The sequence below is a fragment of the Hemiscyllium ocellatum genome, chromosome 6 (assembly GCF_020745735.1).
Source record: "Hemiscyllium ocellatum isolate sHemOce1 chromosome 6, sHemOce1.pat.X.cur, whole genome shotgun sequence".
NCBI classification, from domain to species: domain Eukaryota; kingdom Metazoa; phylum Chordata; class Chondrichthyes; order Orectolobiformes; family Hemiscylliidae; genus Hemiscyllium; species Hemiscyllium ocellatum.
The window spans coordinates 98,196,978-98,210,698 of NC_083406.1; the positions used below are offsets into that span (position 1 = coordinate 98,196,978).

The 13,721-nt window shown below is 40.2% G+C and overlaps 1 protein-coding gene across 4 annotated transcripts in view; it reads right to left on the reverse strand.

The window, feature by feature from the left end:
* tpte (transmembrane phosphatase with tensin homology) overlaps positions 1–13,721 on the reverse strand; it is a 68,125-nt gene that overhangs the window by 3,119 nt on the left and 51,285 nt on the right. For all 4 annotated transcript variants that reach the window (XM_060826797.1, XM_060826798.1, XM_060826799.1 and 1 more), the window contains 6 exons: positions 12,691–12,772; positions 12,483–12,571; positions 8,301–8,362; positions 8,088–8,168; positions 7,559–7,664; positions 2,816–2,913 (listed from right to left, as the gene is read on the reverse strand). In XM_060826797.1, coding sequence (XP_060682780.1) covers positions 2,816–2,913; positions 7,559–7,664; positions 8,088–8,168; positions 8,301–8,362; positions 12,483–12,571; positions 12,691–12,772 — 518 coding nt within the window. The remainder of the gene's footprint in view (positions 1–2,815; positions 2,914–7,558; positions 7,665–8,087; positions 8,169–8,300; positions 8,363–12,482; positions 12,572–12,690; positions 12,773–13,721) is intronic.

Sequence of the window (13,721 nt, forward strand, 5' to 3'; positions counted from 1 at the left end):
GCAGGCAGACAGAAATCAGAGGGGATATCCACTGGGGTGACAGGAATAAGTGCTGGCCTATAGCAGACAATAAGTGAATAAACAATTGAACATACAAAATGCCCATTTAAAAAACGAACAATGGAAGATTATCTTGGGTAATATCCTTTAAACTATCTCACTGTTGGATTGATGCATTAGAAAAAAAAAAGCAGCCATTTTAAGGAAAGCTTCGAGAAATTCAAAACCAAAAACTTCATCTGACTTGATACAAGTCAAGCCACTAGGTGCATAACAGCCTCTTCAGAAGGAGCTCTTCTCAGCTTTTTCTCTTCCTCCATATGGTGCCTACCTTCAGGGTCTCAAATTATGCCCACTCATCCAATCCTCTCAATAATCCCTTTCCACCTATTCCAGGAGTTAGAGCTTCTGAAATAAGTATCATCCTGCAGTCAGTTTTGTTTAAATTCAAGGTTGTGGGGTATTGTTGGCTGGAACAGTATTGTATCCAAGTCCCACATGCCTTGCGGTGGTGAGCTTTCTTGAACTGCTGCAGTTCAGTGTTGTTAGTGTTTGTTACAGCTTTGTCTTCCTTCTGCTGCTTAATTGTTAAAAGTTTTCTGTTCCTTATCTCCATTCCTCTGGCAGACTGAAGTTTTAACTTGAATCCCAAATCTGCACATTAAAAATCTGAATGAGAAGAGCTGATACTTTTTTCTTGCCTTCAATGCAATAGGTACTAAAACATAGGAGCTTTCAACCCTTGTAAACTTCAAATGCTTCTGACCTTGTAAATGAGCACAGGCATGGAGATGTTCAAACTGGAAGCCATAACCTTCAAAACTCCTTTCACTTATGGGCTGAGGAAACAGGAGCAGAAGCATACCATTTGGCACATCAAGCCTGCTCCACTATTCAATAAGATCATTGAACGGTGTATTTAAAAATTGCACATTCCCACCTATCCTCAACCTCCCATTCAATTGCTGAACAATGTGTGTCCCTCAGTATTCAAAAATTAAGGAGTTGCCTCCACTGTTAAGGCAGAATTCCAAAATTTGCAGTGTCATTTCTATCCTAAAAAGAGGATTCACTCAAAAAGAAACATAGTTGTGTCCAACTTGTCAAAACCATTCAAGGTCTTGAATACTTAAAATCAAGCTGCCCTATATTATTCCAAATGTTTTAATTCGCTCACAGGAGGGTGTCACTAGCTAGGCCAGCATTTATTGCCCATCCCTTCTTTCCTGAAGGTCAGTTAAAAGTCAAACACCCAGCTATGTGGTCTGCAGTCACCAGAGCAGGTAAGGATGGTAGTTTTCTTTCCTCAAAAGGACATTAGTGAACCAGATGGATTTTTCCCAACAAATTGGCAATTCCAGATTTTTGAATTCAAATTCCACCATCTGCCATGGAAGAATTCAATACTGAGGGGTCCCCAGAACATTATCTGGATCTCTAGATGAAGTCCAGCAATAATACCCTTATTTCCACTGGAGGCAATGGCGTAGGGTATTATCCTAATCTTCAGTTGCTTTAGGTAAGTCAGTAGTTGGGGATGTTTACTTTGTTTCATTCTATTTGAAACTGCTCAAAAACTGAACCAATCTGTGCCTGCAGGCAAAGGGTCAATCAGAATTGGATGCATGTGTGGCATTAGTGTTACATGCTGCCCTAAATGCCAAACAAATGACTAAGATATAGGAACAGAATTAGGCCATTCAGCCCATCAGGTCTGCTCCACCATTTGATCACTGCCTTCTCATAACCTTTTAATCAAGAACACCTCAGTCTTAAATACATCAATAACTATACCTCCACAGCCTTCTGCAGCCACACAAGACAACTTGAGTGTTCCATCACACTTCTGACTGGTGTCTTATTAAAATAGTTAACAGGCTTTGGGGTGTTGTAAGTTGAGTCACTTGCCTAGTCTCTTACAGCACAGTAAATTATATGCCAATTCATACAAACACCAAGGTGTTATATTGGAGAAATTCAATAATAATGTAATTATACTGGTACACCATGGAATCCCTACAGTGCAGAAAGAGGCCAGACCATCAAGTCTCACCTGACCCTCCGTACAGATTTGGACCCAACCCCTACCCTATCCCCATGCCCCACATTTACCATGGCAAATCCAACCACCTTGCACATCCCTGTACACTACAGACAATTTAACATAGCAATCCACCTAATCTGTACATCTTTGGGATGAAACCAGAGTGCCTGGAGAATGTCTATGTGGAGTCTGCACCAGAAGTCAGGCTCTAACCCTGGTCCTTGAGCTGTGAGGCAGCAGTGCTAAACACTGCCACTATACCACTCATGTGAAAAGATAGGATTAGATTCACTCTTGGATGTTGCCGTTGCCTGACACTTGTGGCAAGTAACATTTATGCCAAAAAGCCTTAATATTGCTCAGGTCTAGCTGCATACAGATACACTGCTTTAGAACCTAAACAGTTAGGAATCAAACTAATCATGATGCATGGAAATATGCCCAATCTGATGACACAATAGAAGGAAAGTTATGAATGAAACATTGATGGTTAAGACTGTATCTTGAAGGTACTCCTGCAGAGATGCCCTGGGGCTGACACGATTGACCTAAATGACTCCAATCAGTGAGAGCTTGCATCAATTTCCAGTAATTTGCTAGGGCACATTGATGCTAGTCAGTTAAATGTTGCTCTATCAAGGCAGGCACCTGCATCCAAGCTTGACCAAAGCTGTCAGAAGCTCAGTGACACACACACAGGAATTGATGTGTTATTAGGTGAGAGATGGATCTCAAACTTTCCTGGGTTTTGTTGGTTATTGTAGGCTTTACCTTGCAGTTTTCTTGTGTTGCACAAACACACTGAAATACGAGCACCTTCTTGACAATAATTTCAACTTTCAGGTCACTTCCATTGTTTCGTCCAACTCCTGTATGGAGCAATGCGAACAGATCTTTATTAGTTCTTAAGAATCGACATGCAAAATATCAATAGTTTCAGGTTTGAAAAGTTTAAAAATGTATATAATATTACATTTGGAGATTTTAAGTGACTGATTTACAAAGACGTGGGATGAATTGTCAAGAGAAAATCTGAAACATAGAAGCTGGAGCCTGGATTGACGAAGGATACTATATATTCTGCATTTGACTTATTTCAGCATCCAGATATAGACAGTTTAAACCTGTATATCAAGCACCACAAGTACTTAAAGCCCAAGTAACCGATTTCTTTCATGTGGATTGGTAGATCACCATAAAATGAACAAAATGTTAAACAGCCATTTAGCCATCAGTACAATCTGTTAGAAAAGATGAAGTATTGAGGGAATGATCTTGCTATTTTTATCCTACCATGTCTTGCATCGCTGCTAAATCCTTCTATTCTATAATCAGCTTCAGACATTGGATATCTTACTATATTTACTATGCTTCTCAACTATGAATATTTTAGTGTGCCACTTGAGGGAGTCTTACATTACTGGATATCACTGTCCTTCTAGAGAGCGCAGCCCTATGGTCTTCTGGGACTCTTCACCTTTACACTACTAGATATTCTCCTTTCAGAGAAGTTTTTAAACTGACATGGTGAGACAGACAAGAGATTTCATGACACTATTTTGATGATGATGATTATTAGTAGTACTAGTAGAGAAAGTTCACTGGGGTGTCTTGGCCAATATTTATTTCCTAACCATTTTTAGAAAAATGACTGGTCATCACCACTGTTGTTTAACAGAAGCTGAAACCGTGTCAACTTCTTACACCACACAAGAGAGAGAGAGAGAGAGAGAGAGACTACATCCACAAAAAACACACACTAAACAAAGTCCAGGTAATACATAACACTATATAAAAATGGTTTCAATTTCAACTATGTGGATTTTAAATGCTTCAATACATGGCTCCCAGCCAGAAACAAATTTACAAATTACAGGATTTTTACCCAGGTTTGCAGAGCTAGACCAACTAGATGGAAGATTAGTAAGTGAAAAGTGCTTTGATAACACCGGTCACAGTGCTTCACAAATGGATGATGCTGTTTAAAGTTTAGTCACTTGATACATGGACATTGCAGCCAACTTGCACACTGCTAGGAATAGCAGATGAGGTATAGATCAGTTTAATCTAACTGATAAGGAGAAAGTGAGGACTGCAGATGTGGAGATCAGAGCTGAAAAAGTGTGTTGCTGGAAAAGCGCAGGAGGTCAGGCAGCATCCAAGGAGCAGGAGAATAGAGATTTCGGGCATAAGCAATACATTTTTCAGCTCTAATCTAATTGATGGTCTGTTTGAGAGATTCAGTTGAACGGAGGATATTTGAAGTTTTTTCTTCTGTTGGTAAAGAGACTGTATTACAAGAAAAACTTAAATTTATTGAAATGGAAAATCATTCCCTCAATGCCAAACTGAAGAAACAGCACTAGCTGTATTAGAGTTCTGGACCCTGACTTGAATGATTAAACTTTTAATTCTAGCAAGAATATTCCCACATATTCAAAAACATTCAAATGAGATAATATTTACTAGATTAAAAAAGGAAAAACACCCAAATAAGTTCAAACTATTGGAGAAGCTAATTTAGGGAATGGAAGAGATTTCCACAGAGTTGAAAGATTAGAAAAATTAAAAATGTTGGTTAAGTGGTGTGTACTTAAAATCAGAAGTCACAATTTGCTTTGCACCTATATTTATTTTGGGACCTTGTACCATCTTGTGAATGTAATTGAGCACTTTACAGAAGAATGATGTGAGAATAAATTGAACACATGCACTTTTGTAGGTGAATGTGGCAGCATTTTGCACATGATCCCTCAAAAGTTGTGTACCAATCACTTTACTAAATCCATGCTAAGAGTTGTGCATTCCCTAGTACACAGTTTTCCATCTCATCTAACAGGAGAAAGTGAGGACTACAGATGCTGGAGATCAGAGCTGAAAGTGTGTTGCTGGAAAAGCGCAGGAGGTCAGGCAGCATCCAAGGAGCAGGAGAATTGACATTTCAGGCATGAGCCCGTCTTCAGGAATGAGGAGTGTGCCAAGCAGGCTAAGATAAAAGGTAGGGGCGTTGCAAATGTGATAGGTGGAAGGAGGTTAAGGTGAGGGTGATAGGCCAGAGTGGGGGTGGGGCGGAGAGGTCAGGAAGAAGGTTAGGAAGGTGGTGCCGAGTGCGAGGGTTGGGATGGAGACAAGGTGGCAGGAGGGGAAATGAGGAAACTGGAGAAATCTGAGTTTGTCCCTTGTGGTTGGAGGGTTCCTAGGCAGATGATGAGGCGCTCTTCCTTCAGCCGTCGTGTTGCTATGGTCTGGCGATGGAGGAGTCCAAGGACCTGCATGTCCTTGGTGGAGCGGGAGGGGGAGTTGAAGTGTTGAGCCACAGGGTGGTTGGTCCAGGTGCCCCAGAGGTGTTGTCTAAAACGTTCCGCAAGTAGGCGGCCTGTCTCCCCAGTATAGAGGAGGCCACATCGGGAGCAGTAAATGGTGTGTGTGTGGAGGTGCAGGTGAATTTGTGGTGGATATGGAAGGATCCCTTGGGGTCTTGGAGGGAAATAAGGGGGGAGGTGTGGGCCCAAGTTCTGCATTTCTTGCAGTTGCAGGGGAAGGTACCGGGAGTGGAGGTTGGGTTGGTGGGGGTGTGGACCTGACAAGGGAGTCACTGAGGGAGTGGTCTTTCTGAAAAGCTGATAGGGGAGGGAAGGGAAATATCCTTGGTGATGGGGTCTGTTTGGAGACGGCGGATGATACGATGTATCTGGAGGTTGGTCGGGTGGTAGGTGAGGACCAGTGGGGTTCTGTCCTCGTGGCGATTGGAGGGGCGGGGTTCAAGGGCAGAGGAGCAGGAAGTGGAGGAGATGCGGTGGAGAGCATAGTAGATTACGTCTGGGGGGAGGGGGAGGAATTAGTCTTTGAAGGCGGCGGCCATCTGGGTTGTTCAGTATTGGAACTGGTCCTCCTGGGAGCAGATGCGGTGGAGACGAAGGAATTGGGAATATGGGATGGCGTTTTTACAGGGGGCAGGGTGGGAGGAGATGTAGTCTAGGTAGCTGCGGGTGTCGGTCGGTTTATAGTAAATGTCCATGTTGATTCTGTCGCCCGAGATAGAAATAGAGGGGTCTAGGAAGGGGAGGGAGGAATCTGAAACGGTCCAGGTAAATTTGAGGTCGGGGTGGAAGGTGTTGGTAAAGTGGATGAACTGTTCAATCTCCTCATGGGAGCACGAGGCAGCGCCGATACATTGATGACTGTAACGGAGGAAAAAGGTGGGGGTGGTGCCAGTGGAGCTGCGGAAGACAGACTGTTGCACTAGCCTACGAAGAGGCAGGCATAGCTGGGGCCCATGTGGGTGCCCATGGCTACTCCTTTGGTTTGGAGGGAGGAAGTGGGAGGATTGGAAAGAGAAGTTGTTCAGAGCGAGGACCAGTTCAGTCAGTCGAAGGAGATGTCAGTGGAAAGGTACTGGTTGGTACGGCAGGAAAGGAAGAAACGGAGGGCTTTGAGGCCTTCGTGATGGGGGATGGAGGTGTACAGGGACTGGATGTCTCATCTAACAGACAGCATCTCAAACCAGGCAGTACTCCATATACAGCTGGCACGAACAGTTTATACTTGTGCTTAGAATCAAAGCATCCCCTGTTTTTATTGTTATAAATGTAGATTCTAATCGGGAACGGTTCTAAATACAAAACTGAGACAATAGTTAGCACCTTGTTGATCGAGAATGTAAAAAGTAAAGTTTAAGATTTAATTGCAGAAGCTGTTGAAATGTTTAAATAGATCCACCATTGATAATTTTAAATAAAAAGATTTTTTTATAAAAGTAAAATTAATTCTTACATACTCCCTTTTTAATTTTTGCATTATTTGGATCTTTTCTGTAAAAGGTGTTTAGATTGGTCGTATCAACTGTATCAGTTGGTAACACTTCTGCCTCAAACTTGTGGGCTCCCTTTTGGCACTGAAAGATGTCAGTCATTCAGCCCATCATGTCACACAAGCATAAAAATCTAGGCAACATCCTCCAGTACAATTTCTGCACTGCCAGAATTACTATTTTTCGGTTGAAACTATTTTCTCTCAAGTGAATATGGAAAATCCCTAACATGATTTAAGAGCAGGGAATCTGGCCAATATTTACCCACACAACACTACCCAAATAGATTATCTACTCATCTTGCTGTCTAGTTTTTGGCCATCTAGAGAGAGTTCATGAATGATGTGACATAAAACACAACTTTGTGCAACCTTTACTAGGGAATTGATGTGAGACAGCTAGAGTTGAAAGCCAAGGGGGCAATTAATATTTGGATTTTCAAATCCAAATTCATCCCTGTACACAAGGCAGAATTGGAATGAAGTGCTCAGATAAAACATTTCAAAAGTTTCTAAGCTATACACAAGAGTTGACAATTTAGTTAGTTATATATAAATGTAGACATGGATATCTGATAATTGCTTCAGAACTCCAACCATAGATGATTAAATAGCAACATTGCTTAAGACTATATGCTCAAGTCCTACATCCCTATCGTGGGAGCATTAATACAATACTTTCTGGTTTGGTTAAAAGCAGCTTACCATGAATGGAATAGATTCGAATGCTTTTCATTTTTAACTTCTTCTGCGGTGGAGTTTGCCGTTTGTACTCATTTTTCATAACTTCATAATAGCCAACATATCTGCTCTGTAAGGTAAGGAAAAGAAATGTTTAACACTACATTTCCAGACAAGCTTGCAATTCATCTGAAACTAGTTTAAAGTCCAGAGAAAAATTATATTGTGTGCCATAATATGCTACCATTTTTCATGAAGACTGTTCAATAATAAAACTGCTGCACAATTTAAGTATAGAGAAATTTCAGTGATTTAGTATAGCTGTATCCAAATCTGGTTAAAGCACTCAGTATGTTTCAATCTCCATACTGCATGGGCAGACGCAGTTAATGATGGTCCACAACTTGACTTGATAAGTAATTAAAAATTATGGGATGGTTGGTATACAACAATTGAACTACATGTAAAATTCCAAATATTTAGCAAGTAGTAATATCCAGTATACAAGACAGGGTGTGTCATGTAGACAACTAGATAGTTATTATATCATTACCTGGGAGGGAGTTTCAACTCCTTGAAACTTTGAACTGACACTTGTGTCAGTTCTCCTTTCTCCAAAGTAGTCTAAGCTTTCCTATCAAAAAAAAAATCACATTACAAGATTACAGTTAATACATATAGATCTCATCTTTATTATCCATATTGCGATCTATATAAGTAGATTAAATGCCGAATACAAAATGTCTTAACCAAAGGAAGAGTTTACCTTTGCATTCTCAAATTGGTCACTGTCAATCAGCCAGGTACAGACCATTGTTCCAGTTCTGCCTAAAAAAACAGGCAAATTCAAAGTTCAAAGCTAATACATCCAATAAAAACAGAGAAAAATAAAGAGGCACCCTTTTTAAAAAAACTTTAATCCCAACTGTAGATTTAAAAAAGTTTATCCACATCAGGACATTCCTATGGTTGTGATGCAGAACACCAGTTAGTGCAATAAGAAAATTGCAATAGACCTGCACTTAGAGTTTGTGAGCAGATCAGCTCCTTTTAAATACAAAAGGATCCTATAATCAGACATTAATTGACTGCCTTTCCTACCATCACGTAATTTGCAAATATGTGACCAACATGGTGCTTTTTTTTTGGTCATGACTTCCCCAAATTGCCAATGACTAATTGTGAAGAATGGGATCAATTTTACAATCTGAGGCGGGGTGCCAGGGTTGGGGTTGGAGGGGTTTGCAGAGTGTCCTCAGAATGCAGATGTGACAAGGACAGGGGAAATCCAATTCTTTAATGCAGAATAAAGCACACTTCCTTGTTAGGTTTACAGAATTACAACAATCTTACTCCACATCAAGTGCTATATTTAGGTCCCTTACCTGGGGAGTACTCAAATGTGAAAGTCAGCATTGAGACAAAAGACCCCAGTTCTGTTGTTAAGGTTGTATTCTCATGTACTTAGACCCAATTTTTTTTTTAAAAAAGCTAAATTTGATACTCAAATAATTGTATATTCCTATGGAGGAGTTATTTATTAAAAATCTATGGTTCAGAAGAATGCAGGGAAATACAAACCTACAAAATTTGAACAGGACTGGACAGGATAGATGAAGATGTTCCTGATGACTGGAGAGTCCAGAACCAGGAGTCACAGTTTAAAGGATACAGCAGATAGGACTGACAGGAGAAATTTCTTCACCCAGAGAGAGAGAATTGAGAGTCTGTAGAATTCTCGACCATGGAGTGATTGAGGCCAAACCATGGAATGTTTGACAAGGAAGAGTTAGATAAAGTTTCTGGGGCTAAAGGGTTCAAAGGTTAAGTGAAGAAAACAGGAAACTGAATTGGATGATTAGCAATGATTTTACTTAATGGTTGAGCAAAGGGACTAATGTCTGCTCTTGGTCCTAGTTTCTAGGTTAACCCTTGAACTACACAAACACTCCCAACTTTCATCTACTTTGCCCATTGGGGTGGCACAGTGATTAGCACTGCTGTCTCAACACCAGGGTCGATTCCAGCCTCTGGCGACTGTGTGGAGTTTGCACATTCTCCCTGTGTCTGCGTGGGTTTCCTCTGGGTGCTCCGGTTTTCTCCCACAGTCAAAGATGTGCAGGTCAGGTGAATTGGCCATAGCATTAGGTGCATTAGTCAGAGGGAAATGGGTCTGGGGGTTACTGTGAGGGTTGGTGTGGACTTGTTGGGCAGAAGGGCCTGTTTCCACACTGTAGGGAATCTATTCTAACCTTGTGCATCTTTGTCACTGAAATAACTCCCCTGTTGACCTTTTTCAGGTTTTTCCAATAGTCAATACAGCATTGAGAAAGGTTTGTTAATTTGGTTTTAGACAAGTTATTTTGGGAAAATATCTTCCAATTCAAGGGGGTGACCATTTTATAGCAAGATTCTTTGTCGTCTCCAAACAGTCAAGCTCTCCAGAAAAATAAACTGATTATGGAATATAAGAAAAAGGAACATGAAAGTGCCACCCAAAACAAATTGCTACTTCCGCAGTGAGACCAAGAGCTAAAGTTACTGTGAAAAGCAACAAAAATCAGAGCAGCAAGTTTAGATCAAATAACTCCACAAGTTGTCTGAACTGTACAAAATGTTGCAATTTGCCTCAAATTTAGATCTAATTTCTGATCCTCTTGGATAGCAAAACAAGCAAAAACCTATTGAACATCACGAGTTGCTGATGTTCCATGTGAAAATAGAAAATGGACTTTGGACAATTATTCCATAGTGTTTCACAAACCAAGATTAGAAAATTTTTTAAAGTAGTATCAAAAGACAAACTTTGGAGACCAACTGGAATTTGGTCAGATAATAACTCATTTCTCACTAATTCATGTTCTCTTCCCACCATCACCCAATTATTTTACTCTGTAGAAAAACTCTATTGTAAGCTTCATTCTAGCTTTGATCCTTCAACAGTTAAAAGTCAGTTTAGGAATTCAACATCCAAAAGGTCACTGAACTGTTGTGAACCAGAATTTCAATTGCACAGCATTTAAGGAGGGCATTGACCAGTACATATTTTGCCTCATGGCGTACTGTTTAACTATGTGCTAATACTACTACACGGTGTTGGAATGTCTTTTTAGACATTTACACTAAGTCTAATTGAAAGCACTTTGGATATCCAGAAGGCAATGAAAGGCACCTGATTAATTCAACTACTTCCCATTTCCATTATGTGTACGTAGTGACAAGATGCACAATTGTAAAATCACTGAAATCCATTAGTTTCCCAGCACTCCTCATCTGTAACATTAAATGCAATCGTGCAGGTATCTTTAGGCAAAACACTTATTTTCAAGATAAATAATCCCATCTATTCTGCTGCAGGGTGCTCAGGGTTTATTTGCAATAGTGAAGGATGTATATGTCCAAGGAATGTTGTCTTAGAATGTTATGAAATTGTACATGGTGCAGAACAAGAATAAATCACTATCAAGGAGGTATTAAAAAAAATATTAATTTTAACTGACCAATGAGGATTATTTCCCCACAAAATAACCATCTACATTTAAAAAAAAGGTTATGAGTGAGCAGGAAAGTGGTGCTGATGTTAGAGATCAGCCATGATCAAGTAAGTGATGGCTTGACGGGCTGAATTACCTACTCCAAGTTCTAATGTTATTATCCCTCTGTTTCCTGCCACTAAGCCAAAATTTCCCCAGATTTCAGACTCTTAACTTGTAGCATAAATTAGACTGGTTAAGATTAGATTAGATTACTTACAGTGTGGAAACAGGCCCTTTGGCCCAACAAGTCCACACCGACCCTCCGAGATCAACCCACTCAGACCCATTTACCTCTTCACCTAACACTACGGGTAATTTAGCATGGCCAATTCACCCAACCTGCACATCTTTGGACTGTGGGAGGAAAACGGATACCCGGAGGAAACCCACACAGACATGGGGAGAATGTGCAAACTCCATACAGACAGTTGCCCGAGGTGGGAACTGAACCCAGGTCTCTGGCACAGTGAGGCAGCAGTGCTAACCATTTTGCCACCGTGCTGCCCCTGTTGTCAAAAGCTTACTGAAGGCCATGTAGACCACACCAAAGGCACTAACTCTCATCTACAGAGTCATCCATCTCCTGGAAAAGTTCAAATCAAATTTGTTAAACATGATCTCCCTTTGCCAAAACCATGCTAACAATCCTTGATTAATTCTGTCTTGATTTTTTTCCCTACTTCTTATATTACTTACTGACCTGTAGTTTTTGATTTATCCTTAATTCCCTTCTTGTGTAACACTACCATATTAAAAACTGTATTAGCTGTGGCCAGAGAAAAAGTGTTAATGTCAACATTGTCAGTCTGCAGCAAACAATTTGCTAATCCTGCCTCAGTAGTAGCCAGAAATCATCTCAATTTGCAACACAATTTAAGAGATGTATTGGATGCAAAGTTCCAATCCACACTTATTGGCAACCATTGACAAGTGGGCAGGATCCTAAAGGATTGCCCATTTTCTGAACACAAATCTAGTAGTTTTTCATGAAAAAGAAAATTTGGATGCTGGACAAATTGAAATTTTAAACAGATTATGAATGTTTAAATTTGGTTTAAAAAGTATACAAAATCAAACATGGATAAAGAGGGGGTTAGCATGCAGATCAATGTTTTATTTGAACAACTGAACAAACTCAAGGGGCAAAATTGAGGACTGCAGATGCTGGAGACCAAAACATTGATTTTCCTGCTCCTCAGATGCTGCCTGACCTGTGCTTTTCCAGCACCACTCTAATCTAGACTCAAGGGGCTGAATGGCCTGTTATGTATCAAGCTGAAGCAAATTTAAAGCAAGCTACTGGAACAAGGTTTTCAGTGAGGGTACGAAAACTTCACATGCTGTGTTCCTTCCCCTATCCAGATAGGAAAGAACATTCTGCAGAATCCATAGTAAAACTCAGTACCTCTTACCTTTACCACCTTTGCAATGAATTGCTATAACGTTCTTCTCATCAGCTGCCATCCAATCCCGAACATTAGCTGTAAATTTCAGCATGTCCCTAAAAACCATGACAATTTGAAATGTCATACCGGAAAGCAATTTTATTTCTAAGACACAGAAATAGGAGATTGAATGAAGTAGTGTTCACCTATTAAAAAGGTGACCAGAAAAACTTACTCCAGAGCAGGCACATTGTGGTCATCAATGAAGACTCTTTCCACTCTGTAATGAAAGAATCTGGGATTGTAGCCTTTTTCACCTACCATAGAAACATGTGTTAGAATCAGATATTGAAGATTGTTAAAGAATTGGTGTCTGCCTACTGCTATTAGGTGGCCAATTTTCTATTTTCACTGATTCATTGGATGGTTTCAGTGGCTGGGCTAATAATTATGGCCCATCCAATAATGCCCATTGGGCAGTTAAGAGCCAACTATATTGTTGTGGAAATGGAGTCACATATAGGCTAGACTAGGCTAAGACCAAAGATTTCCGTCACTTAAAAAGGGCATTAGTGACCCCCAAATAGGCTTTTGACAAATCAAACAACGGTTCATGATGTCCATGAAGCTCCTTTTAATTCCTTTTTTAAAAATATATGGTGTTCTAATTTCATAACCTGTCATGGTGAGAAATCACACGAGTGACCTCAAAACAGTAGCTTCAGCTTCTAGATTACTAGTCTAAAGACATCACCACCATATCACCACCTGACCTTGAAACCAAGTTTGTAGAAATTACCTGTAAATTTAATTGCCCTTCAATTCTTGCTTCACTTTAATGCAACTAACATTAATTGGAGTTTTGCTACCCCTCCCAATAACTTTTTTTTGACTTTCGGGGGAAAAAAAAAGGGATTAGTTATTCAAAAGACAGACTTATAATGCATTATTCCAATCAGACATTTTGGCAGAAAAGACCAGAGGAACAACAGACTTAAAATGGCAGTTTTAAAGTCCAAGCCAGATCAGAGATATGAGGGCATTTACTTGCCGAGGTGATGGGACTGAGATGGTAGATAGCAAAGCATTTGGGATCTTGTGCTTTCGTCCTAAAGCTGGTCTAATTTAGGAAACTTCTAGAATTTTCTAGAACACTTTAGGAAATGGTGGGATGTTTCTTGACAGAGTCAGAGGAGATTTACCACAATTATATCCACAATAGAAAATTTTAACTAGATCATTTTGAAGTTGTGCTGTTCCTCATTT